Source organism: Xiphophorus couchianus, chromosome 13 (assembly GCF_001444195.1).
Source record: "Xiphophorus couchianus chromosome 13, X_couchianus-1.0, whole genome shotgun sequence".
Taxonomy (NCBI): Eukaryota; Metazoa; Chordata; class Actinopteri; order Cyprinodontiformes; family Poeciliidae; genus Xiphophorus; species Xiphophorus couchianus.
Window position 1 is genome coordinate 25,546,309 of NC_040240.1, and position 26,335 is coordinate 25,572,643.

General features: G+C 45.3%; 1 protein-coding gene across 3 annotated transcripts in view; it reads left to right on the top strand.

Annotated features, from left to right (window-relative positions):
• Positions 1–2,032: 2,032 nt before the first annotated feature.
• The window catches only part of LOC114155863 (ephrin type-A receptor 7-like), an 82,443-nt gene continuing 58,140 nt past the window's right edge, over positions 2,033–26,335 (top strand). Inside the window, exons 1-3 of one of the 3 annotated variants that reach the window (XM_028035946.1) lie at positions 2,033–2,325; positions 23,959–24,023; positions 24,771–25,443. In XM_028035946.1, coding sequence (XP_027891747.1) covers positions 2,247–2,325; positions 23,959–24,023; positions 24,771–25,443 — 817 coding nt within the window. In that variant the 5' untranslated portion in view covers positions 2,033–2,246. The remainder of the gene's footprint in view (positions 2,326–23,958; positions 24,024–24,770; positions 25,444–26,335) is intronic. The other 2 variants (XM_028035947.1, XM_028035945.1) reach the window with 2 other exon arrangements.

The following is a 26,335-nucleotide window of genomic DNA, read 5'->3' on the forward strand; positions in this document are numbered from 1 at the left end:
GTGAATCTGCTGCTCCAATAATAACATCATCTGAAAAGAATTAGATCCCAACCTGACCTTTGACCTTCACCACTGAACCTCCACTGTTATGAGGAAAAATGTAATTTTAAGTTTATTGGAAATTTTCCACAAACGGTAAAAATCATTATTAACTCCAACCTGCAGGTGGCAGTATTTCTTACGTTACTGCGCTTAGATATCGATAAGTAACAAAGATCGACCTAAATACGTTCTTTAAAGAATAAAAGTACTATTTTTTTATATGTAGATTTTTAACAGAATGTGGAAAAATTTTGATAAAATAAAAGTATTTCTAAAAATGTTGCCTGAAAATCAGTGACTGTGATTTCAAAAAATAAAAATAAAACACTGAGAAGCAGCTGGTTAGCTGCAGCTATGATCAAATGTTGTCATATAGAGATTTATGATAAAAGTTTATCTTTTTTGTGATTCTTGTTATTTCTAACAGCTGGCTGGATTTTAAATATATTCTAATATAAACTGTTTCATCTTTTAAGGAAACTTTGAATTTTTCTGCTTTTCTGATTTGGTTCAAAGCTCAGAAAAATCAAAACTAAATCCTGTAGATCCAGAAGATTTGAAAAAGAATCCAGGATGAGAAATGAAAAGAATTATGATCGTTACAGAAACTAAATGAGTTAAAAATCTGATAAAGTCCAAAGTGGATCTTTATATCTTCCACTTTCCAAAGTGCAACATGTAACCGGACTGATCTCCTCCTGGCTCCGCCCACTGACAGGTGGGGGAGGAGCTTCAGGAACCTGAGTCTCACATGTGAACATCAGCCGCTGCTTGGTCTCCACGGTGATTTACATCTCTGACCTCTGCAGGTCAACGAGTTCCTGATCCATAATGCAGAACCAGAGTTAGAGACGAGCTTCTGCACGCAGAAGGAGGAGGAGGAGAAGGAGGAGGAGGAGGAGGAGGAGGAGGAGAAGGAGGAGGAGGAGGAGGAGGAGGAGGAAGAAGAAGAGGAGGAGGAGGAGGAGGAGAAGGAGGAGGAGGAGGAGGAGGAGGAGGAGGAGGAGAAGGAGGAGGAGGAGGAGGAGAAGGAGGAGGAGAAGGAGGAGGAAGAAGAAGAGGAGGAGGAGGAGGAGGAGGAGGAGGAGGAGGAGGAGGAGGAGGAGGAGGAGGAGGAGATTTTGGTTCTGCTGCCTGGAGTCCAAACGACCCGTTCTGCAGAACCTGTTAGCTGCTGAGATGAAAACGGCTGCAGATAATCATTATTTTACTGATCAATATTTTTATCAATTATTTAAACTGAAAACTTTCCAGATGTTTCATTTCAACACTTAAACTTATTTTACACAAAATTCAAAGTACAAATAAACAAACAGTTCAAATCTTTTTTTAAGGAATAAAATAAACATTTTATTGCCTAAAAGTTAATAATATTCCTTTAATTAATGTTGATCATTTGTAGCAAATGATTCATCTTCAACATGAACATGAGAAAAGCTCAGCTGATGATCAATACATTGATGATCTGGTGATTAATTATTGGTTAATTGATTAATAAATGGATGTTAAAGGTGATCAATAGGAGAATTTTAACACAATGTGAACCAGAAGATAAAACTGACAGATTTAAAAAATCTTAAATGCAAAGTATAAATGAGTTTATGCTGCTGACAGATAAATTATGGAAAAATGTTTCTGGAAATGAAAAATTAAATAAATCTGGAGCAGAGAAACAAAACCAGGAAGTTCTGATTTACATTCAAGAATTTGGTTTCTGTCAAGACAAGATCATTTAAAACTGTAATGAATGAATGGATGAATATCTGAGCTGCAGCAGCAGAACCAGAACCAGAACCATCCGGGCTGGAAATGCGGATCCTGATTATCATCTGATTGTTTGTTTTGTTTTTATGTTCATTTAATAAAACAAATCAAACGTTTATTTTATTTTATTGAAACTCAGATCATGGAAGCGAAAAATCAACTTTAATGTGTAAAAATCCGCAGATTCATGTTTTAACTCCAGGTGAGCGCGTTCCAGCTCCCTGCCCTCTGATTGGCCCGCGCTCCCGCCTCCTCTCATTGGCTGCTGCTGCTGCCAGTCCCCTCTCAAGCCCCGCCCCCGAGCACAGAAATGCCCGCGCGCGCAGCGGCGCGTCACCAGACGGATCTGCGCTCGCGCTGACGGAGCGTCTCTGCCGCGGAGCCAGAAATGATCAGAACCCCGCGGACTGGACCCGAACCCGAACCCGAACCCAGCCAACATGGATGCGTGTAGAACCCTGGCGGCGCTGCTCTGGGTCCTGCTGCTGAGACGGGTCCAGGTCTGCCAGGCGGAGGAAGGTAGGTTCCGCTGTCCGGTCCGGTCCGGTTCGGTTCGCTCCGGAGCTGCTGGTCCTGACCCGAACTGGGTCAGGAGGAGAGGTGCTCGGTTCGGTTTGGACCGGTTCTGGTTGAGTTTAGTTGCTGTGAGGCTGAAGTTGAAAGGTTCGGTCCAGAGGAACAGAAAGTGTTCCCGGGTCAGGTTCGGGACTTTTCTGTGGTTCCTCTGAGGTCCAGATGGCGGGCGGTTCGGCCAGCAGGACGAGTTGGGTTTCTGGGTGCAGATCCCGGTCAGAACTCCAAATCCTCCCTGATCCGCTCTGAGTTCTGTTGGACCTGGAGGTTCCGGTTCTGGAACCAAAAGCAGCAACAGAACCATCAGAACCTTCAGAACCAGGGTGAGCGTCGTTCCGGGCTGAGGCGGACTGTGATGATGATGATGATGATGATGATGATGAAGGACTCAGATCTGGGATATTTTTCTGAACAGAAGCAGCTGAACGGATCATACACACACGCACTCTCTCTCTCTCTAAAACAAACACACACTTCGTCAGAATGGAGACAACAGAACCCAGAGAGACGGGTCGGGGTCCGAACAGAACCAACAGAACCGGTTTGCTTTCAGTCATCAGTTAGAGAACCGGCGCGCAGATCCGAACCCGGAACGTTCCCTGGTGTTCAGGGAACCGGATCGGGTTGAGGATCCGGCGGCGGGTCCAGGTTCTGTTCGGGGTTCTGGAGGACAAGCGGGTCCGTTGTCCCTGCGGACAGGAAGCGGAGTGTGTGTGTGTGTGTGTGTGTGTGTGTGTGTGTGTGTGTGTGTTCGGAATCAGGAATGTCGGGACGTTGATCCAACTCTTCTTTTTCTCCTCATCCTCATCTTCCTCCTGCTGCCCAAGAGCATCTGTGTGGTGTGTGTGTGTGTGTTTAGATGTGTGTGTGTGTGTGTTTAGATGTGTGTGTGTTTAGATGTGTGTGTGTTTAGATGTGTGTGTGTGTGTGTTTAGATGTGTGTGTGTTTAGATGTGTGTGTGTTTAGATGTGTGTGTGTGTTTAGATGTGTGTGTGTTTAGATGTGTGTGTGTGTGTGTTTAGATGTGTGTGTGTGTTTAGATGTGTGTGTGTGTGTGTTTAGATGTGTGTGTGTTTAGATGTGTGTGTGTTTAGATGTGTGTGTGTGTGTGTTTAGATGTGTGTGTGTTTAGATGTGTGTGTGTTTAGATGTGTGTGTGTGTGTGTTTAGATGTGTGTGTGTTTAGATGTGTGTGTGTTTAGATGTGTGTGTGTGTGTGTTTAGATGTGTGTGTGTTTAGATGTGTGTGTGTGTGTGTTTAGATGTGTGTGTGTTTAGATGTGTGTGTGTGTGTGTTAGATGTGTGTGTGTGTGTTTAGATGTGTGTGTGTTTAGATGTGTGTGTGTTTAGATGTGTGTGTGTGTTTAGATGTGTGTGTGTTTAGATGTGTGTGTGTGTTTAGATGTGTGTGTTTAGATGTGTGGTGTGTGTGTTTAGATGTGTGTGTGTTTAGATGTGTGTGTGTGTGTTTAGATGTGTGTGTGTTTAGATGTGTGTGTGTTTAGATGTGTGTGTGTGTGTTTAGATGTGTGTGTGTTTAGATGTGTGTGTGTGTGTGTTTAGATGTGTGTGTGTTTAGATGTGTGTGTGTGTGTGTTTAGATGTGTGTGTGTGTGTGTGTGTCCAGCCCTCCTCCCTCCAGGTCTCCTCACAGCTCAGCTCTAACACACCTTGGCATCTCATCGGGATCTCATTTACCCCCCCACCCTCCTCATCCTCATCTTCATCACCTGCAGCTGCGTTTTTTTCTGGATGATTTTATCAGCAGATGAATCAACATCTACACTGTAAAAACTCTGAATCTGTTTGGTTTCTGGTTTAAATATCTGGTTATTAAATTAACTAATAATTGACCTTCATCAGCACAGGAGCCGTTTTAACTCACTAGTTTATTAACTAGCAGTTTTGATCTGTTTAAAACTAACTTAGTTGTTTGTAGTTTCTGATCAATGTGACCAAAGTGTTTTTTTATTATACAACTTTCCAAACGTGCCCTGCGACAAACTGGCGACCTGTCCAGGGTGAACCCCGCCTCCCGCCTGCAACGTAGCTGGAGATGGGCACCAGCAACCCTCCCGACCCCATTAGGGACGAGGGTGAACAGAAAATGGATGGATGGATGGAACTTTCCAAACGGTGTTGAATGAAGTTTTATTTATGACAGTAATTTCTGTTTCTTAACATTCGTATAAAAAGCAGCAGTTCAGATTATTTCATCTATAAGTGGAATAATCTGCGTTATTATCGTTCCTGTTTCTGCCAGATTTGATTTTATTCCAAATGTTCTGAGATTTTTGCTCTAGAAACTAAACAGAAATTCTCGGTAATATTTCAGTTTTTGTTTCGAAATGAATCCATCAGAACTTTAATCTGAGCTCAGAGGAGAAACTGCAGGTTTCATCATTTCCTGTTGTGGAAGAAAACGTGATGCGGATCTGAACGCAGAGATTCTGTGGCATAAACAGAATCAGGATCAGTGGGTCGGTTCCGGTCCAAACTGACGGAAATGGGAGCAAAGTTTTCCGTCTTCCACCTGGAAAGCTCAGGTTGAACGTCCAGGACTTTATTCCTTCTGTCCGACTCGGAGTCAGAATCGGTTTGACTGGATGGAAACATGAAGCAGGAGCAGAACCGGGGCTGGAGGTTCTGGTTTGGGTTCCATGTGAGGAACCAGAGCTCTGTCTGTTCTCTGAAACACTGAACCACGCGCTTGAGTCGCACACGAAACCCGACAGCAACCGGGTTCTCTCTGTACGATGGAAGATCTGGTGGAAGGAAAACCTTTCAGGTTCCTGCAGAGACTCAGATACACAGAATTCAAACTCTCCCTGGAAAAGTCTGGATATTTATTTGAATATTTTCTTTCTTTTCTTTCAGTTTTAGTTTCTAAACTAAAACTGACCGAAATGATCAGCTTTAATTTTATAAGAGAAGAAGTGTCCAGAACAGGAAGTATCACAAACAGGAAGTGTCTGGAACAGGAAGTATCTGCTGCTTTCTGAGCATTTTTTCACTGTTTCTAATAAACATTCAGTGCAGAAACATTTACTGGACTGGATGTTAAAATCACCCTGAATTCTTGAGGTTTGATCTGAAGGTGAACAGGAAGTTAAAGTAATTTAAAGATTAAATCTGTGTGAAGATTCAGGCTCTAAGCAGGAGATGTCGTCTGTGGACAATTTGAGGAGAAGCGATGCTGCCTGACTTCTGCGTGATTTGTTGTCAGACGTCTTTGTCCGTCAGACGTCTTTGTTCGTCGTCAGACGTCTTTGTTCGTCGTCAGACGTCTTTGTTCGTCAGATGTCTTTGTCCGTCGTCAGACGTCTTTGTTCGTCAGACGTCTTTGTCCGTCGTCGTCAGACGTCTTTGTCCGTCGTCAGACGTCTTTGTTCGTCAGACGTCTTTGTTCGTCGTCAGACGTCTTTGACCGTCGTCATTGTCCGTCATCAGACGTCTTTGTCCGTCGTCATTGTTCGTCGTCAGACGTCATTGTTCGTCGACAGACGTCATTGTCCGTCGTCAGACGTCTTTGTCCGTCGTCAGACGTCTTTGTTCATCAGACGTCTTTGTCCGTCGTCATTGTTCGTCATCAGACGTCTTTGTCCGTCGTCATTGTCCGTCGTCAGACGTCTTTGTCCGTCGTCATTGTTCGTCGTCAGACGTCTTTGTCCATCGTCAGACGTCTTTGTTCGTCAGACGTCTTTGTCCGTCGTCAGACGTCTTTGTTCGTCAGACGTCTTTGTCCGTCGTCAGACGTCTTTGTCCGTCGTCAGACGTCTTTGTCCGTCAGACGTCTTTGTTTGTCGTCAGACGTCTTTGTTTGTCGTCAGACGTCTTTGTTTGTCGTCAGACGTCTTTGTCCGTCGTCATTGTTCGTCGTCAGACGTCTTTGTCCGTCGTCATTGTTCGTCGTCAGACGTCTTTGTCCGTCGTCAGACGTCTTTGTCCGTCGTCATTGTTCGTCGTCAGACGTCTTTGTCCGTCGTCATTGTTCGTCGTCAGACGTCTTTGTCCGTCGTCAGACGTCTTTGTCCGTCAGACGTCTTTGTTTGTCGTCAGACGTCTTTGTTTGTCGTCAGACGTCTTTGTCCAGCTGTTTGCCTCACAGCTGCAAACTTTGTTCTGTTTTCTTAAATGTGAAGATCTTCGATGCGCTGCCTGTTAACTCTTCTGGTTTGCAGAATAAACTCACAGGAAGTTTAAATAATTAGTGAATCTTAATAAAGCAGAAACAGAAAGAGGCTGAGGAATCAGCCTTGAGGTTCTCCTTCATTAACAACGTCAGAGACGCCATTAAAAGCTTTAAACTCTACAAAATGAAACTAAAAGCTTCAACACATGAGAACCTCTGAGTTTTACTGAGATCTGGGAGAATCTCAGCATCGTATGGGAGCCTGGAAGGGACAATCCAAACTCTGTGAAGACTTTCACTCCTCCTCCTGGTCCGACACTCCAGTCGGACATTTTTTCCTCCGTTTGCTAGTATTCTGTTTTAAACATGATCGGCGTTTCATTCGTTGAGCTTTGGTTCAGATTTCATTTCAGGAGGCAGACGCTGCTCCTGCCTGGATCACATGTCTGTGACCTCACAGAGCGCGAGCGGTCAGAGTGATTTGTGAACATGGCCGCCGCGGCGTCCTCCTGTCAAAGCCTCGGGGACGCTGTCATTTCAGCTGAGATAAGAGGAGGAAGGCAGGGAAGGTCAGAGGAACGGAGGATGAAATGAAGGGAGGGAGGAGAGGAAAACAGGATGAAATGAAAGACGAGGAAAAGAGAGCTGACTGTCAGGCAGAGGAACACAATAACCACAAAACCTGTTTTTTTATAAAATAATTATTTTCCACACATTGTTTTAAGAAATATCATAAACATGGAACAATTTCAGAAAAGTTTTCATCCAAATAAAAACATCTCTGCTACTGATCGCTGTTTCAACGAGACAAAGCTAAAACCGATGTCAGCCAATCAGAATCGACTTCCTGTTAGTCAGACATGGAGGCAGGAAGTTTGTTTCTGTCAGCTGAACTATTTCTAAACATCTTGTTGGATTATAAGTTATTAAAACAAGAGGATGCAGATTAGGAATCGTGTCAGAGTAATGAACTGGTCCAAACAGTAAAACCCAAATCTGGTTCCAACCAACACAAATAAAATACAGTTTTTAAACCAAATTTCATCAGAGTTTCCATAAATAATCATTTGGTGACATAAAGTGGAGTATTGTTTGAACGTATTTGATTTCCCAGATGACTGAACCCGGTCCGACTCATGTGACCTAGAAACGACCTTTCTGTGCAGCAAAGGTCACAGCAGAGGTTGTGTGTTGATACATCATCTCCACGTTCACACAGGAAGTTTCCAGGTTTTAGTTTCACCTGGTTTCTGCTGGAGAGCCTTGAGTTTCTCCAGCTGGGTTATTTATACGAATGAGACGCGGAGGCATCGTCTGATGATGCATATTCATCACCTGATGAATATGCCCACCTTTCTGAAGCCGCAGTAGAAAGTTCAGGTTTCAAACACCTCCAGGGTTTCTGCAAAGGTTCTGCAAAGGTTCTGCAAAGGTTGCGTGCAGAACGTCAGAGCAGGAGGGAGCGAAGCGTTGCTGGTGTTTCGGTTTCCTGCTGACGGATCGAGGCAGCTGGCAGCCTCCCCGTCCTCAGGGTGTAAATGTGATGAATGGCGGTTTGTTTGGCAGGACGCGGCGCTCTGGGTGTAAACAGTCAGTGCTTTAATGCGGGGGGCATGATGGGAACCAAACAGAGACGTTTTGTCTGGTTCCTGTGAAACTAACAGTGAGAGAAGCTGTTCTGTGCGAATGATTAGATCTGCAGCAGATAAAGTCTGATCCAATCTTTCTGGCTTCCCCGACATTTTCCTCTTCTTTCTTTATTTACTGCGTCCAGATCTTTATTTCCAGTTTAAGCCCCAGTTTGACTTTTCTCGACCTGTTTCTCCCTCAGTTTCCGTGTGTCAGGCAGCAGCTGAACGGTTCAGCTGAGGACAAGGCGAGGTGAGGAAGAGGAGCACGAAGGTTAACCGTGTTGGCCTTCCTCAGCCGCCGCCATAAATCCCATCAGCCTCAGCCAGTCTGGTCCCAGTCCTCCCAGTACTGCCCACAAAGTGACGCAGACCCTGGCAGACAGACACGTTTGGTCGTTAGAGGAATCAATAACTGATGGATCTGATATTCAATCGGGAGCCGATCAGACGTTCGACCTAAAGCCGGATCTTTTTTTTTACCCCTCCAGGGGGTTTTTGTGGCTCTAGAGTCCCTTTTTACGAAGTGGGCTGACAGGAAACGGGGAAGGAGAGGAGGGAAGACATGCGGTAAATGTCGCCGGGTCCGGGAGTTGAACCCGCGACGGCCGCGTCGAGGACTCAAGGCCTCCAAATGTGGGTCGCGCTAACCGCTACGCCACCACGGCACGCCAAGCCGGATCATTTTTATTCATCAATAACATGTTTGATTTTTGATGATCTAATTTTCAGAAAATGTGGATTTTTTTTTTTTTGCTTTCCATTTGTTTCCATGGTGATGTCAGCTCACCCAAGGCGGCCATCTTGTTTGCCAAACGTTTTAAAGCTTCTGTTTCAGGTCAACTCCACACAGAATATTTAGATTTAAAGTCTGAATACTGAGAGAATAAAGTAGTAACTGTATCAGAACTACAACATAAAAACATTAATATGAGAAATGAATGAGCATTTGATAAAGTTCTACTTTATTATTATTTTTACTTTAATGCTAAATCTGCTCCACTTATCAACTTAAAGTCAGAATTACTGAACCATTAAACACCAAACAGCTGATTATTTACCTGCTTTTCTCCTTCATGAAGAGTTTTATTGTGCAGAACTTGTTATTATTATTGTTATTATTATTATTATTAATAAACATCAAAGTCCATATGGAAATTAGCCACCTGGATTTAATCTCATGCTATAGAACAACAGAAGGAGACTTTTAGTCATGTACTGGGAACAAAACGCTGATATGATGAAATGACCAACCCTGCGGCCCCTGGCGGCCCGCCGGCGGCCCGCGGGCCTCCTGACGCCGCGGCGTGTCGGTCTGCGGCTCGTAAACCAGGGAAGCCCATTAATCTCAGTGAGAGGCGTTTGACCTTTCAAACTCATTAACCACAGCAGCCGCCGTGCAGACAGCTACCGGCATTAGACAAACACCCCGCCCCCCTCCCCGCACCATTAGCACGTGCGCGGTACTTAAGCTGTGGGCGCGCACGTGCTGGAGGTGCGTGTGCACCTGCCAACATGGCCTCCGGTCGGCCGGATCCTCCGGATCCTCTCTGTGTGGGTTTGTTTGGGCAGCGACCTGGAAAATTGCCTGACCTTTTCAGAAGCTGATGAATAAATCCATAAATCCCGGCGGCGCGGCTTTACGATGCGTCCCGACCGCAGCGACGCCTCCTGCGGAGAGGCTTCCTGGAAATGGAGTGATGCTGATGGTCCTGATGAAGGTCAGCGGCCGGTAACGACCTGCTGGAGTTAACACGCCGTCAGCTTATCTGGAGGCTCAGAGGCAGCGAGGGGGGAATGGAAACAAACCTCTGATTTACTGAGTTCCTCATCAGTCCTTGAAGTGGATAAATTACTGAGTTTCTGGTCAGCAGGGGGCGCCGTAGATACCAAACCTCTTTATGGAGACCTTTGGGCAGAATCAAGATGGCGGATGAAAGTCAGAAAACATCCTGGACGTTGGGTTGTCTCTACTGGACTGTGATTGGCTCCTGAGGTTGTCTCTACTGGACTGTGATTGGCTCCTGAGGTTTGGAGGGAAACACTGAGGTTTTATTAATTAGTTGTTTCAAAGCTACTACAACATTTACGGTAATTTCTGGTCTATTGATTATAAGCCACTCCCACTCACTTTACAATTTTTCACCTAAAGGCTGCACTCGTCTAAAAGCTGCAGGTATCTACGATGATATTTCCATAGAAAGGTTGTTTTCTTTTAACCTAAATGTTACATGTAACTTCCTCGCTGACTGCAGTCAGAATAATCACAGTAAAATTAAATAATCTCACTCAGGTTATGGACTTGATCTATTCTCCTGCTTGTGTTAATTTGTGTTGACCTCTAGGATGAATTCTCGCTCTGCTGCCGCTCTGGAGTCTGGAACTACGAGCCACTTCAACCAGAGTTTTGAAATCTGTATTTCTGTAATTGAAAGGCTCAAAGCGAGTTGGAATGAACTTCTTCTGCAGCGAAGTCGCCGTATCGCCTCAACGCGCCGTCAGCGCATGGAGACGCTTTCAGGTCAGCCCGGTTTACACTTGGAAAGGAGTTTTAAATATCCACCTGCCATTTACTGAGCGTAAAGTTGAAAATGTCTCCTCCAAGTGGCCAGAAGGGTGAATTATAATCCGTCAAAATGACGAATTATAATTCACCACCTCTTTCCCACTGAAGCAGTCTGAACGTGGTCTCTCTCCCGTCTCCAGGTGAACTGACTGCTGACGTTTCTGCTGGTGAAAAGCCGTATTTTATCTGCATCACAGTTTGACCGTAGCGCTGCGCATCCTGCTGGCGTTCATGTCCTGTTCTCGCTCCGGCCAATCAGATCGCTGCCACAGGCTGAATGAAGGCGGCATTTCCACGGCGACGGTGTGTTTATGTGCGTCTCTTTATGCGGCAGTCGTGATTGCAATCAGACAGTCATCATGGAGGACAGCCGGGTGGAGCGCGCTCCTGTTGTTTCTCTTCTAATTGCTGCTTCCTCTTTGCAAGTCAATTAGCCTGGCAGCCAATCAGAGAGCAGAGGCGCTGCAGCCTGGACGGGCTGCCAGGTCGCTCCGGTAATCAGGTTATCCTGCTGTCAGTCACTCTGTCAGTGTGTCAGCCGGCCAATCAGGGAGCAGCGATTCTGATTAATCAGTCATATGGGGAGAGCAGTCAGAGGTTGTCAATCACCAAAGCAACATGAACGGCGCTCCCCAAACAACAAGTTTGGATCTGGAGTTTAATTCTGAGTGGAGAGGAGCCGCTGCTGAACAGTTCCTCTGAACGATTCTGTGACACTTAACGACAAAATAACTTCGACATGTAGAACCACAGAAGAACCGGCCAGCTGATCTGGTTAAATAAACGTCTTTTCCTACAGATGCACAAAAATCAGAGGATTGGAGACAAACCTGGAAAAACCTGCAGCACAAACACAGAAACCTGAGAAACTTCTTGACATAAACGGATCCTCTCAGTCTGGGTTCGGTTCAATTCAGCTCTGGTTTGATATGTAAACACCAAGCGGACCAGAAGCAGGAAGTGGACTACAGCGCAGGGCATTCTGGGTAAATACAACCAAAGCTAATGTGCTAGCCTAGCGCTAGCAGCAGAAATGGCTCCTGGTCTTCAGCCAAAGACTAAAGAGAAATCCTCCAACACTAAAATCTGACGCCTCCATCTTGTTTCCATCTGGTGAAGAAGGAAGTTGCTCTCAGCGTCTTCAGAGGTTTTTGTGTCGTTTCCTTCAGTGGTTCTTGGTGCAGCGCCCCCACAGGCCAGGAGGGGAACAGGTTGGTTTGGGTCAGAACCACAGCAGCTGGAGGTGGAGCAGATGTTCTAAATACTTAGAATCTAATTAAATATTTAGTTTAATCTGTGACATAAATGAATGAATTACACTTTGAAAAATTAACCTCCATTTTTTCTCTGACAGGAATTATTGCTGTTAATTTTTGACCATGTAGCTTCACAAACGGCACCACAGAGTTTTTCTGCATCTTGGGATTCTTTGATAAGCAGCTTTGTGTGTGTGTGTGTATGTGTGTGTGTGTTTGGGTTGGTTGGTGGATAAACTCGTGTTTTATCAGAACTTATTGGATCTTTTGATTTAGTTTCCTGGACTTTTTGTTTCTGTGTTTCCTGATTCTCCATAATTTGATCCGGTTATTAAATCTGACTTTCTTCTTTGCAGCAGATTTATTTTTACTGGGCTCTTCGGAGCGGACGTTCATGTCGTCAGCAGCAGCACTGCTGGTCAGATCGCCGCGGTGTTGAGGTTATTTTCTGCAGAGGAAGTGATGTCGTTTCACAGGAAACTCTTGTCTTCCTCTCTTCTGTCCTTCTCTTCTTTCACTCCATCTATCTGTGAGACAATTCAACTTGGCAGAGTTTCAGCGATGGAGTGCCTTGAGTTAATAGTGAATTACCAGCCTGTCTGTGTGTGTGTGTGTGTGTGTGTGCGTGTGTGTGTGTGCGTGTGTGTGTGTGCGTGTGCGCGCGCGGAGGAAGGGCATTTGAAGGAATGTGCCACTGAGGCCGTTTTCGGTCCAGGATGGTCGGTGTGTAAGCTGGTTGCCATGGTGACTGATTGTTTTGAATCTTTCTCTGGTTTTTCAGAGAAACGAACAAACTGGCTTCAAACTCTGAGTTTTATTTCTGAACCGTCCGTCTGCTGAAGGGGGGAAGATTCAAGAACTTCACCTTTCCTGCAGTTTTCCTGAACAAGTGATTCCTGCCGCGTTGTGTTTCTGCCACCGGCATTTTTTCAGAGCCCAGTTAACGATTAATCAATCACTGAATTACTTCAGTGATTGATTAATCGTTTCGTTGTTAAAAGACTTGCTCTACTCCGACTCCAAGGCTCTAAAACCAAAACAGAAATTATAAAGTAGGTAGTAAAGCAGCTCTGTTCACAACCAATAAAATCAATCAATCAGATTGATCGTTTCCATCCGATCAGTAAATTAAAACTCTGCAAAGTTAAGAAATTACAAAACAAACTGAATTATCAATCCTAAGCATAAAAATCCCTCCTGTCCAGGCTGGGGAAATGTTTGGGTCGGTTCTGGTCGGCAGGAGAGACGATGTCCAGCGTTTACAGGCTGGACAGTAGTGAATAAAAACCGGAGCGTGACGCCTGTGAAGACGCTGCTGCCTCTTCCTCCTCTTCCTCTTCCTCCTCTTCCTCTCCTTGTTTCGTCTGAAACTCTGATTTTCTCCCAGCGGTGATTCAGCGTCTCGGCAGGAACAAACTGTAAAGCCGTCAGTCTCTCGGTTTCATGAATCATTTGTTCTGCTCAAGGATTTCACAACAACACAGGGTCAGAATTATTCATACACAGTACTCTGATCTGTGGGTTCTTTTTGCTGCCGGACGGAACCGGGTCAGCGGGTCGGTTTCCTGAAACAAACCCGACTCTCTGCCTGTCAGGGTGTTGAACTTCCTTCGGCTCCGTGTTCGGCTCCGTTCTGAAGCGGGAAACCGTGACCCAAATCTGACCAATCTGATCGGCCCGGTTCTGATCCGATTAGATTAGAGCCACATGCATGTGTCTGGCCAGGTGCAGAAGAAAAATAAATTATAATTACCAGATTATTGTCTGTTTGGAGAATAAACGTGAAGCTGAAATGAGGAAAGTTGAGCATCTTCTGAATCTTCACAGGTTTAACAAACATTTCATCTTTTAACTCGTTATTAATTATTATTAATTTATTATCAGCAGCAGGACTTTGAAATGATTCTGTGTGGAAGAAAGAATCACAGTCTGACTGGTTCTGTAGAGAGGTCCGGTTCTGCCTTAAAAAAGCTAAAATCTTTTTTCTCATTAAAACTATTTTTCCCTGATAATATTACGATTTTATCCTCATTTTTAAATGTCTTATTCTGGCCGTCGTCCGTGTCGAACTAAACCAGATTCAAATATGATGGTTTTTGCTTTGATCTGATTTGTTTTATTCTGCAGCAGAAAAATCCAGACAGAAAATCTGGAAACAGAAGCTGAATCTGAGGCTTCGTCAGCTGCTGCTGCTCAACTTTAAATCCATCCAGAGGCCTGATCAGATGACCATGTTAGCATGCTAACAGCTGCATGACGATGTTAGCATGCTAACAGCTGCATGACGATGTTAGCATGCTAACAGTTGCATGATGATGTGAGCATGCTAACAGCTGCATGACCATGTTAGCATGCTAACAGCTGCATGACCATGTTAGCATGCTAACAGCTGCATGACCATGTTAGCATGCTAACAGTTGCATGATGATGTTAGCATGCTAACAGTTGCATGATGATGTGAGCATGCTAACAGCTGCATGACGATGTTAGCATGCTAACAGCTGCATGACCATGTTAGCATGCTAACAGCTGCATGACCATGTTAGCATGCTAACAGCTGCTGTAGATCAGCTTTAATCTGTAAATATCTTAAACGTTTACATATTCTGTGAAATGTCACGTTTTAGTCCAAAAACGTCAAATTTCTGCTCTTACTTCTTGTCTCTAATAATGATCACCTCAGCTGTTGCCATGGTGACAGCCGCCATCATCCTGCTGAGTAATCCAGACCAGCTGTGACGTTTCTGACACACGCTGTCTACTGCTAATGGCTCCACAGAACCTCAGTTAGCAGCCAGATTTAGCTAAACGTCCCTTTATGACGGACAAATGATGGATTTTTGGAATTAGACGTAATTATGAGGCGTTTTGTGGGATGTAATCCAGCTCCGTCCCGCGGTAATAAGTGTGAATAATGGATCTGATTCTGGTTTGTTCCTGCCAGCCGGAGCCGCCGTCTTTGTTCTGGATCAGAGCCGCTTGTCCTGATTAGAACATTTACACAGCATCTGATAATAAACATGCAACATGTGTTTTCTGTGTATAAGTGAAAACATTCCCGTCTCCAGATCTGAGTCGGTGGGAGCCGAGGCTGGCGTCTCCTCAGGGGCCTAACGTTTGCTCATGTTTAGCTAATGTAGCAATTTGTCACCAGGCAGCATTTAGAGTAACTGATTAGAATAATAAGATGTGATTATATTAATGAATCTAAAGCCGTTTCTGTCTGCTGGAGCTCCGACCCAGCAGAACCACGACGAGCTGCAGCGAACCTTCAGCCCAGGAATCATTATTCTATCGATTGTTCTGACGATTAATCAATTATCTTGACAATTAATTGGAAATTCCAGCAAACTACAGATGCAGCGATCAATTATTTTGTTATGGTTTATTCTGATGATTAATCAGATCAACATTGTTACATTCTGCAGATTTTTCATTTAACCACTTAAACATTTTTATCCAGGGTCAGAAATGCATCCAACATGCAAATCAACCAATAATTTCATTTCGTTTGATAAGAAAATCAACATTTTATTCCCTCCAGGGAACTTTGATCAGATCTGACATGAAATAAGCTCAGACCTTTCTGATCAATACAGAAATCAATTAATGATTATTTTTGGATTAACTTATTAACAGCTGGACAGGAAAAGGTGGTTAGTAGGAGATTTTTCCAGAATTTGATCCAGGTGAAGCTAAAAGCGCCTCCAGAGGAGTTCATGAAAAAACACATTTACACGTTTTTTCATCTTAAATGCAAAATGTTTAAACTTTTTTATCCAGTTTTTGCTTCATTGCTGCTCTGACTGCCGTTCCTTTAGGAAATGTTGTGATTTTAGAACCTATATACATAACGATTAATCACTTTCTTTATCAGCTGATGACTGTTTAAATAATCGATTAATCGCGATTATTGTGATTAATTGATTCAGCTGATGTTTGCTTTTATGTGAAGATGTTCAGCAGCAGAAGTGACTCTGTTCACCGTCCTCACTGTTTCAGCTCATCCATGCATGCAGCCGCTAATGCTGGCTTTTAGCCACACACACACACACACACACACACACACACACACACACACCCTGGGAATATGGAGGCTGATGAAAAATGGATCTGAGTCCAGAAGTGGCTCTAGAGCTGCTCAGAGATCTGCTTCCTGTTTCCTGCATGGCTCTGATTAAAACACATCGTGGAGACCGGGCAGCGGCAGGAACCGAGGCCGTCGGCCCACACACACTGCAGGGTGTGTGTGAGTGTGTGTGTCATTCATAGACACTGCAGGGTGTGTGTGAGTGTGTGTGTCGTCCATGATTGAATTCTGGTATCTTCGGCTGAGAGCCGAGTTTTATCCGGCGTTAACCTCTCTGCGCTCATGGAGCCTGGAAACGTGTGATGGCGATGTGGTTTTTATTTGAGGGCGGCGGACATTGGGGCTGAACTTCTGTCTCCATTGTCTGTTGTACTGGAAGCTGCTGGGAGTCTGAGAGGAGCAGCTTGAGATGCAGCTCTAGTGTCCCTTATACGACAGCAGGCTGACAGGAATGGGGAAGGAGAGGAAGGAAGACATGCGGCAAATGTCGCCGGGTCCGGGAGTCGAACCCGCGACGGCCGCGTCGAGGACTGAAGGCCTCCAAATATGGGTCGCGCTAACCGCTACGCCACCACGGCACGCCCTACTTCCTGGTTTCTGCCTGGTTTCTTCTTAGTTTCTTTCTGGTTTCTACCCGTTTTTTTCCCAGTTTCTTTCTTGTTTCTTCCTGGTTTCTTTCCGGTTTCTGCCTGGCGCAGCAGCCGTCTGTTTCCTCTGTTATTCCGCGGAGCAGGAAGCAGCCGGGCCGGTTGGAGGAAGGCGCTCCGATTGTTTCCCCCTCACTCGATAGTGCCGACCCCCCAGGACTCGACCTTTGCGCGCAGCGTGGGGCGCAGCGGCTGCTCAATACAAGGTGTCGACGAGGTCGAGACAGGCGACCTTTCTGTTTTAACCCCCATCGAGCTGAAAGTCGATGGCAGGTCATCCACAGCCTGCAGCTGTGAGGAAAATATCAGAGGGAATAAAGAAAAGCTGCAGCTGCACCGATCGGATGGAGGAGACATAAAAACATCCATCTTCCTCATCGGATATCGGGTCAGGGTTAGCTCTCTGACCCTAAAGTTGATTTATTATTTCCTGGTTTGGATCTTGTAAATTCTGGGGGTTTGCACTGTTACTTTGATTTTGCTGTTTAGAAAAAAGGTTTAGTCAGTTTAGAAGTTTTTAGTCTTTTTTGGTTTTAAGACTCATGGTGAAACATCAATATGGACAAGTCTCTGATTTCCTCAAGTACGACCAGAGGACGGCGTGCGGCGGCCGTTCATGACCTTTGACTCCCCAGTTTCAACCGTCCCGCCGTCGGATGAGGTGGGGGGAGTTTAAAGACCCAACCCAGACCCCACCGTGCTAATGCTAAGCTAACGGCTCCTGAAGGATTCCCATCACATCAAATGTTTTCTGTGATTCTTCAGGATTTTTAGTTATTCGGCAGATTTTATACAAACTTTAGTTTTATCTTTATTTCTGTATTTTTGGAGTCAGAGTGATTCTGTTGGATCCTCCCTGAAGCTAAGCTAACGTTTCATCATCAAGGTTAAGATCGACGCAGACATGAAACTGAGGCTCCATCAGTGAAGGCGAAGCAGCAAATCAGTAAATCTTCATGTTGAGAGAGAAGCTGGTAAACGTGAAGGTTCGGCTGGTGTCACATTCTCAGGCCGTCTGGGATTCCTAAAACGTTTCTCTGTGGAAAGAGAAGAAAGCAGCTGATATTTATCCAGATATCAGAGCAGCAGAGAGCTGAACCTCGTGATGCTGTTTTAAACCCATTGTTAGCTAGTAGTAGAAAAATACCACCTCATTAGCGATGAAGCTAACGGCGCTTCGTTAGCGCTGAAGCTAACGGCACCTCATTAGCGGTGAAGCTAATGGCACCTCATTAGCGGTGAAGCTAATGGCGGCTCGTTAGCGCTGAAGCTAGCTCTCTTAGCATCTAGACCTGCAGCAGTTTGTCACGTTTAGCTGCTGTTTCATCCCACCGGCTCCAGAGGTCAAAGTTCACCATTCAGCTTGAGTCCAAAGTCGCTTTGTGTGTCGTGTTTCAGGTTCAACTGAACGGTGGAAAAGTGTCGTCTTGTTTTGGTAGAATCAGAAAAAACAAACGTGCAGCTAGAAACGATTGAGGATGTTTTAATTCATCGTGTGATTTATAGATTTATTGGTTTATTGATTTATTGATTGTTTACCTGAGAAGATATCAGACGTTTGGTGGATTATTATGCAGGAAGGAATTATTGAGAGGAAACCTTTATTGTTTTAGACATAAAATGATGATGTCACCAGGAAGCAGATAAAACTAACAAAGTTAAAACGAAAAACTTTGCTCAGGTTCAGATTTACGGCTGTACCATAAACACCGACTGGAACCTTTATTTGTTAAAAAAAAAAACTGAATAATTTTATTACAATCTGCAATTAATTAATCAAAATGAATGTGTGAAAGTCCTGAGGCGATGTAATTGGTCCAGCAGGAAGTGTGTGGTTCTGATTGGTCGGCTCAGTCAGCGCTTCGCTAACTGGACTTCTTCTCTGGTTCAGGATGAGAGGAGAAACCAGAGAAGAAGACCAGTTAGCGTCTACTGAGGGTTTGGTTGAAAATTAAACGATTAATCAATTATTGAAATAAATTCATGGGAAGAATAAAACCCACACGTGTGTGTGTGTGTGTGTGTGTGTGTGTGTGTGTGTGTGTGTGTGTGTTGCTGTCAGACCTGCAGCGCTGCAGGAGTTTCTCGTTCCTACAGAAAGGAAAGCGTTGTGGGGGGAAGACGACCTAATTTCATCTAAAGTGGTTCTCAAATTGAACCAAAGGGAAAAGAAAGTCAGCAGAAAACCTCAGATCTTATGTAACTGCCCCCCCCCCCCTGTCCCAGTGGGGGGTGGGGGGTCAGGTAGAGGGGGGACGGACAGATGGAGAAGTGAGTGATGAAGGAAACTTTTCCTGTGTTGTGCGGTCAGAGGTGTGTGTGTGTTTCCCTGTGTGTGTGGCACAGATACACACCTGTATTATTTAAAACTACTCGGAAAGCCTGATGGAAGGTTTTCCCAGAACTCCAGCCGGAGCTTCCGGGGATATTAGCGGCCGACACGTGGGCCGGATCCAGCAGAGTCACGCTGCAGCTGCAGCGGCGCTAACCAGCCTGAATAATGCACGCAGCGGCGCATGTTCTCCAGGTTCACACGCCTGTTCTGACAGCTGCGGAACCGGAGCCGGGAAGTTTCTGATGTCAGTCAGTATCAGCTGGAAAGCTGGTCAGATTCCTGCAGCGGTCGGGATGAGCTCCGCTCCGCCTCCTTATGTAAACCCGTTAGGCTCCGCCTCACTGAGCTGCACACATGCTAACCTTCCACTAATTAGCCTCAGCCTGTCGGTAGCGGCTCCTCTCACCTTTAACTAGCCTGCTACACGCTAACAAATGGGCTCAGGGTTGCATAACAAGGAGAAAATGTGGATGCTAAAACGATTAATCACAATTAATCAATTATTGAAATAAATGTAACTCATAACAGAATCTTAAAAAGGACATTTGCTGAGCAGAAATGAAGCCAGAACTGTAGAGAAATAGAAATATTTGACCTTTAAGACGAAAAATAAATCTGTTCTTTCCAAAACTCACCGGACCGTTTTAGCTTCATCTGTTCTGAACAAATCTCCAATTAATCACCTTCTTCTGTCCAGTCATTAATCAGCTAATTCATAAGTTAATCCCCAGATCAGACCGACACGCTGCTAATGTTCAGCTGAAAGTTTGAGTGTTTCACATCTTAGAAGGACTTTAGCTCTTATTGACTTTTAGGAAATTAATTGTTTATTTTCTTATCTAAAAGGGAATTAAATTATTGTTTACTAGCATTTTGATGTAATTCTATTGTTTAAAAACACTTAAGTGGTTAAATAAAATGTAAAAAATCAGCAGAATGTGACTGTTACTCAGCTATAGTGACAATTTACAGATTAATCACCTGGATAATCAATTAATCATCAGAATAATCGATTAAAATGCCACAATGCTCGATTAATCGTCAGTTTGTCTTCTTCTCTCTGATTGGCTGAATGAATCCTTTCTTCACTCGTCTCCACAGCTGGTCATTCGCATTCTGCTCCGGTCGGGAAAACCAGGAAAACTGAGCCTGACGGGAGGAGAATGGGAATAAATGTTGATTTTTAATAAATAGAGGAAATATTTGTGAATAATTTACGATGATTTATGAAATAAAACAATCATTAGTTCAGGAAGAAAAAGATGGAGGAACTGAAAGTTTCATGTCTGATTCATGTTCATGTTTCTGCTGCTGTCGTGTGTGTGTGTGTGTGTGGGTGGGTGTGTGTGTGTGTCAGAAGGTTGTGTTTCCACAGCATTCATCTTATTTTTAGTCATCAATGCCGATGATCAGGGATTCATTTTCCTATGAACTGATTAATTGTTGGACAGCAGAAACTGTTTCATGTTGAACAGATTTACATACAGACACGTTTTATCATCTTAAATGTAAAATATGAAGGTTTTTGTTCAGTTTTGGACTCATTACTGTGTTTTGTTCTGTCAGCAAATTGCCATATACTCCAGTTAATGATTAATTGATTATTAAATTAGCAGATGATTACTTAAATGATCGATTAATCGTTCCAGCCCTACATTGTTTATGTTTTCTGAGTTTTTGGTTTGATTTTTTTAGAAGGCTGCACCTGAACGCCACACAGTGGACCTTAAGCAGCGAATCTGAGGTCGTTAGTGACGGAGATCCTCAGGGCAGATGGTTCAGACTCTGTGTGTTTCTGATGTATCTGTCTGGATCGATTAATCCGATTAATCGATCCAGTCCGCTCAGCCTCCATGGCGGCTCAAACCTTTAAACCTCCAGAGTGAAACCAGTAGAAAGGAGAAGCTGAGGCCAGAATTCACTTCTCTGACCTGCTGAAGCTCCTGAGGACGGTGAACGTGTTGCCTGGACCTGGACAGCGACGGCGGATCCACTCTAAATAAAATCAGCCACATCAAACGGAGAAGAAAACAGGTGAAAAGCTTTCTGAGCCGCTCCCATCCTCACACACTCCGTTTGAAGGACTTCCTCCTGCTTTAATGCTTTCTGCCACATCAAAACCTTCTTGAAGGTCTCATTTCCAACCCAAAGTACAAAGTTTTCTCTGAAGGTGACCTTGAATTTTCTTCTGTCTCTGATTCCAGAGTCTGCAGAAGTCAGAAGAAATATCTTTATTATTTAAAATGCTAGTATTTAAAAGTTCCTGATGAGAGCTGCTGCTTTGCTTTCCTGCATTTTTACATTTAAAACCAGCCTTGTTGGTGCGGCAGGAAGTGACAGGTTACGGTGGTTACCATGGTTACCATAAGGGCGAGGGAAATCGGGAGTGTAAATGACGAGTTTCATCTGATGAAAAACATCAGGGAAAATGTTTTTGATTTTCATGAAATCAATCAAACTCACAGGACGTTCCAACCAGTTCAGATAAACCAGTAAAACCAGACACACCAGTAAAACCAGTTCAGATAAACCAGTAAAACCAGACACACCAGTAAAACCTGTTCAGATAAACCAGCAAAACCAGATACACCAGTAAAACCAGTGTGGTCCAGCGGTAGGGCAGCCTGCAGCGCCCCCAGCTGGCCATCGGATTCTTTGGCTGCTTTGTTTCTGTAATGAAGGAAATTATGAGTGAAAAGCTTTGAGATGATGATGATGATGATGATGATGATGAGAGCTCATTAAGTGGATGATCTGTGTAAAGAGGAGGAGAAAGGAGAGCTGCCCCTCCCCCGCCTGTTTCTCCCCTGCAGATCCATTAGAGTTTAAACAGAACCTGATTTCAGCCGACTGAGTTTCCTCTGATCCTCTGGAGTCATGTTTGTTCCTCCATCTCATCCTTTCTTCTTCTCCTCCATCTCATCCTTTCTTCTTCTCCTCCATCTCATCCTTTCTTCTTCTCCTCCATCTCATCCTTTCTTCTTCTCCTCCATCTCATCCTTTCTTCTTCTCCTCCGTCTCATCCTTTCCTCCTGTTGTCTCTCCGTGTTTCTGCTGATCGTCCCTCTCTCTTCTCTTCCTCCTCCTTCCTGTTATCCGCCGCGTGGCGTTCCTCCTGGCTCTGGCCTCGGCCCACTGACCCGCATCAGAACTGGAGCCGTTCTCCGGCTGCGTTGCCAGGTTTATTTTGACCTCTGACCTCTCTGCTGCATCGTCTCAGATTTGTGTCAGAGTGGTTGTGACTTCGGCTCCTGACTCAGACTGGAGGCTTTAATAACAGCAGGAAGTGGAGCAGATTTAAAGGGCCAGTGTCACGTTTTAACCTGCAGTGTTTCAGAAGTCCTTTAATCTCCATGGCAACCATTCAGCTGCAAAACACCTGGGTGGACCTAGCCCCGCCCATGAGGTGCAGCTCCTCCCCCACTCAACTCCTTCAGACTAGCCAGCAGCAATTAGCAAACAGCTGCTGATCTCATTATAGGAGCTGCTGCTCAGAGCAGCGCTGGTAGAAATGTTAAAGGGTTAAAGAGGAGCCATGTTGGGACGACTTCCTGGAGGCGGAGCTTCAGACAGAGCAGGAGCTTCTTAAAGAGACAGAGGTCCAATTTCAAGGCGTTAAATCAGGAAGCAAAATTTCTTGAGTCGCATTTTTTATTTGGAGCATTTTTATAACAAATGAATTTAACATAGTTACTTTACCATGTGCTTGGAAAACAGATGGTACCGGCCCTTTAAGACCCAGTTCTAATGATGTTCTGGATGTTTCAGCTCAGATTGTTGGTTCAGTCAGTCTGTGTGTGTGTGTGTTGGGGTGGGTGTGTGTCGGTGTGTGTGTGACTGCAGTGATGACCAGATGTTGATTCTTCATCAGTTTGGGCTGAGTGGCTCCAGCTGAACCTCTGAGGATTTTCCGTGACGTTTCCGATCCTCCAGATTCCCGACCGAACCAGAACCGTGACGTTGAGATAGTTTGAGGTAAAAACGAGGCTCTCAGGTTTCAGTTCGTCCTGCAAACAACCAGAAAAACATGTGAAGCTGTTTCTCATGACGTCACTAACCAGGCTGGACTCACTTCATCGATGTTAAAATATCACACACACACACACACACACACACACACACACTGGCTGAAGAGTTTATAAATCAGGTTTTCTTCGTGTTCACAGGTAAAGGAACAATCCACCTGACTGTAAACTGTTTTCCTTCCAACACGTTACATGTTTTCTCATTCTTCTGGGCTTCATGTTTCACGCTGCGGATTCTAACGGACATTTATCACATCGTTTATTTTTACCGTCATTCATGATAAAAGTTTTATTCATTCTGACAATAAATTCCAATTATTGATGTTTGAAAACCTGAGAAACTCTCATTGCTGCTGGAAACTTTATTCTGTAAATAAATCAATCTCTTGCTTTGGAAAGATTCTGCTTGCTGGTTCTGAAAGGTTCTGGTATGGTCAGCAGCTTTGACCCGTTTCTGTGGTTCTGAAGCCAGGTTCAGCTGGTTCTGGGTCTCAGTCCAGATGTTTGTTCATGAATCTTTTCTACGCTCTGAAACTGCTTCAGTGTTTTGTTCCAATCCTGTTTCTCTGTCCGTGGTTCTGAAAAGGTTCTGAATTGGTTCCGATGGAACTCTGTGCCTCACACAGTTAGAACGGGCTGTATCGCTGTCCATGGTTCTGAAACAGTCGTCATGGTTCTGTCCATGGTTCTGAAACGGTTCTGAAACAGTCGTCATGGTTCTGTCCGTGGTTCTGAAACGGTTCTGAAACAGTCGTCATGGTTCTGTCCGTGGTTCTGAAGGTGAAGACTTGTTTCTGTTTCTCCTCCAGGTGGTTATTCTGACCTGCTACAGATTAAGCCACGCCTCCTTCCTGTTCGCTGACCTTTGACCTTCTCCTTGTTCTCTCTGTTGCTCCAGTTGTGCTGCTGAACTCCAAGGAGACGCAGGCAGAACTCGGCTGGACCTCCTTCCCCCCAAACGGAGTAAGTCGGCTTGTTTTGGCTATTTTACCGTTTCTCTCTTTGCAGCTGAGAGTTTATCGTCTCCATTAATCAGCGGCTGTGATCCAGGCGGGTCGGACAGCGCGCGGCGGGTCCGGCTGCGGCCCGGCGGGTCCGGCGGCGCGCGGCAGCAGATAAATGCTCTTCTCCGTGTCGATCGATATCGTTTGTGATAAGTTATGGCTGGAAGACAAATGGGCTTTTTAAGAGAATGGCTCTCTGCCAGAGCCGTTTGTCTCACACACACACACACATAAAATCCTCACAAACGTTTCAGCAGGATGAAACTTAGCAGCTGACAGTGACTCAGCGCTGAGGATGATGAGGATGATGATGATGAAGAGGATGAGGATGATGAGGATGATGAGACTGTCACACATCTTCTGCAGGGAGCTGTTACAGTTACAGAGTTAAAGATTAACGACAATAATTTGTTGTTTTTAGCCTGTTTGTTATGAGCTAATGTTTCGTTAGCAACCTAAATATTTAACTTAATTAGAAAATGAAATATTTAGTTTGGAACTGTGACATTTATAAATGTAGAAATAACATGATGAAAAATGCCACTGCATAAGACATTTCTGGTGTTACTTTTTTATTGTAACTTTGCAGACGGCTTTCCGTTCTGATGATGATGATGATGATGAGGAGGATGAGGATGATGATGATGAGGATGATGAAACAGGTCAGGCTGTGCTAACGTGGCTGCTGCTCGTGTCTTCCTGCCAGTGGGAGGAGATCAGCGGCGTGGATGAGAAGTACAAGCCGATCCGGACCTACCAGGTGTGTAACGTGATGGAGCCCACGCAGCAGAACAACTGGCTGCAGACGGGCTGGGTGGCGCGCCGCGGCGGACAGCGCATCTTCGTGGAGCTGCAGTTCACGCTGCGCGATTGCAACAGCATCCCCGGCGTGGCCGGGACCTGCAAGGAGACGTTCAACCTGCTGTACGTGGAGTCGGACCGGGACCTGGGCGCCGTGACCCGGGAGGACCGCTACACCAAGATAGACACCATCGCCGCCGACGAGAGCTTCACGCAGGGAGACCTGGGGGAGAGGAAGATGAAGCTCAACACGGAGGTGCGGGAGATCGGACACCTCAACCGGAAGGGCTTCCACCTGGCCTTCCAGGACGTGGGCGCGTGCGTCGCCCTGGTGGCCGTCCGCGTGTACTACAAGCGCTGCCTGGCCACCGTGCAGAACCTGGCCATGTTCCCCGACACGGTGGCCGAGGCCGCCTTCGCCACGCTGGTGGAGGTCCGCGGCGGCTGCGTCAACAACTCGGAGGTGGACAGCGACAGCCCTCCCAGGATGCATTGCAGCGCCGAGGGGGAGTGGCTGGTGCCCATCGGGAAGTGCAGCTGCAGCGCCGGCTACGAGGAGGGCCACAGCAGCTGCGAAGGTAGGCGGGGCCAGAGGGGGATGGGCGGGGTCAGATGATGGGTGGGCGGGACCTAAAGGAGGAAACTGGAGAAAGGATCTGCAATCTTTCCAGATTCGTTTCTTCCCTCAGGGGCCGATAGATAAACGGTTTGTGTCTCATTAAATCATGATCTCAGTTCCTTTGGTTCGTTTCTTTCAGGCTGGTTTTTGACTGATGGTTAAAGAATCAGCAGCAGTTTGTTCTGGAATCAGAAATGATTTCTCTTCTGCAGATTTAGTTTTGTGCTGCTGCGTTTTCTCAGACCGACTCTGAAGGTCAGCGGGTCGCTTCGGGTCACAGAGGTCAGGTCAGACTTCCTGTTTTTAGGAGATGAAGATGAGGAATGTGATGGTGAAGAAGTGGAGCAGTTACCTGCTCAGGTGGAACTTCTGATTGGCTCAGGTCGGGTTTGATGAGGCTGATCGTTGCTTTGCAGTGTGTGTGTCACGCTGGTCGCCATGTGAGTCGTGGTGTGTGTGTCTCAGCAGTGTGAACAGCTATGAGGTGTGTGTGTGTGTGGCTCAGCACAGTGACTAAGTGTCCAGGCGTCCCACGTTGTTTCTGTGGCGTTGACAGAAACTCCTCCACCGTTCAGCTGGTCAGGCTTTTGTTGCTGCAGCTTCACTGGGCATCAGACTGGGAGCACTGGGAAGGCTTTGAGGTGTGTAAACTCTGTTGCTGATGGAGCTTGCTGACGTCCTCAGATAAACTCTGGTTCTGCAGATGTTCATGAAAGTGGTAAAAATTTGACATTGATGCTGCTGAGTCCAGACTGAAGGAAAACCTTCTGCTGATCCTGATTGTACTGGAAAACCAATTCAGCAAAGGTGAACAGTTCTGGTTTCAAAATAAAGAAAAACTCCAGAGAAGA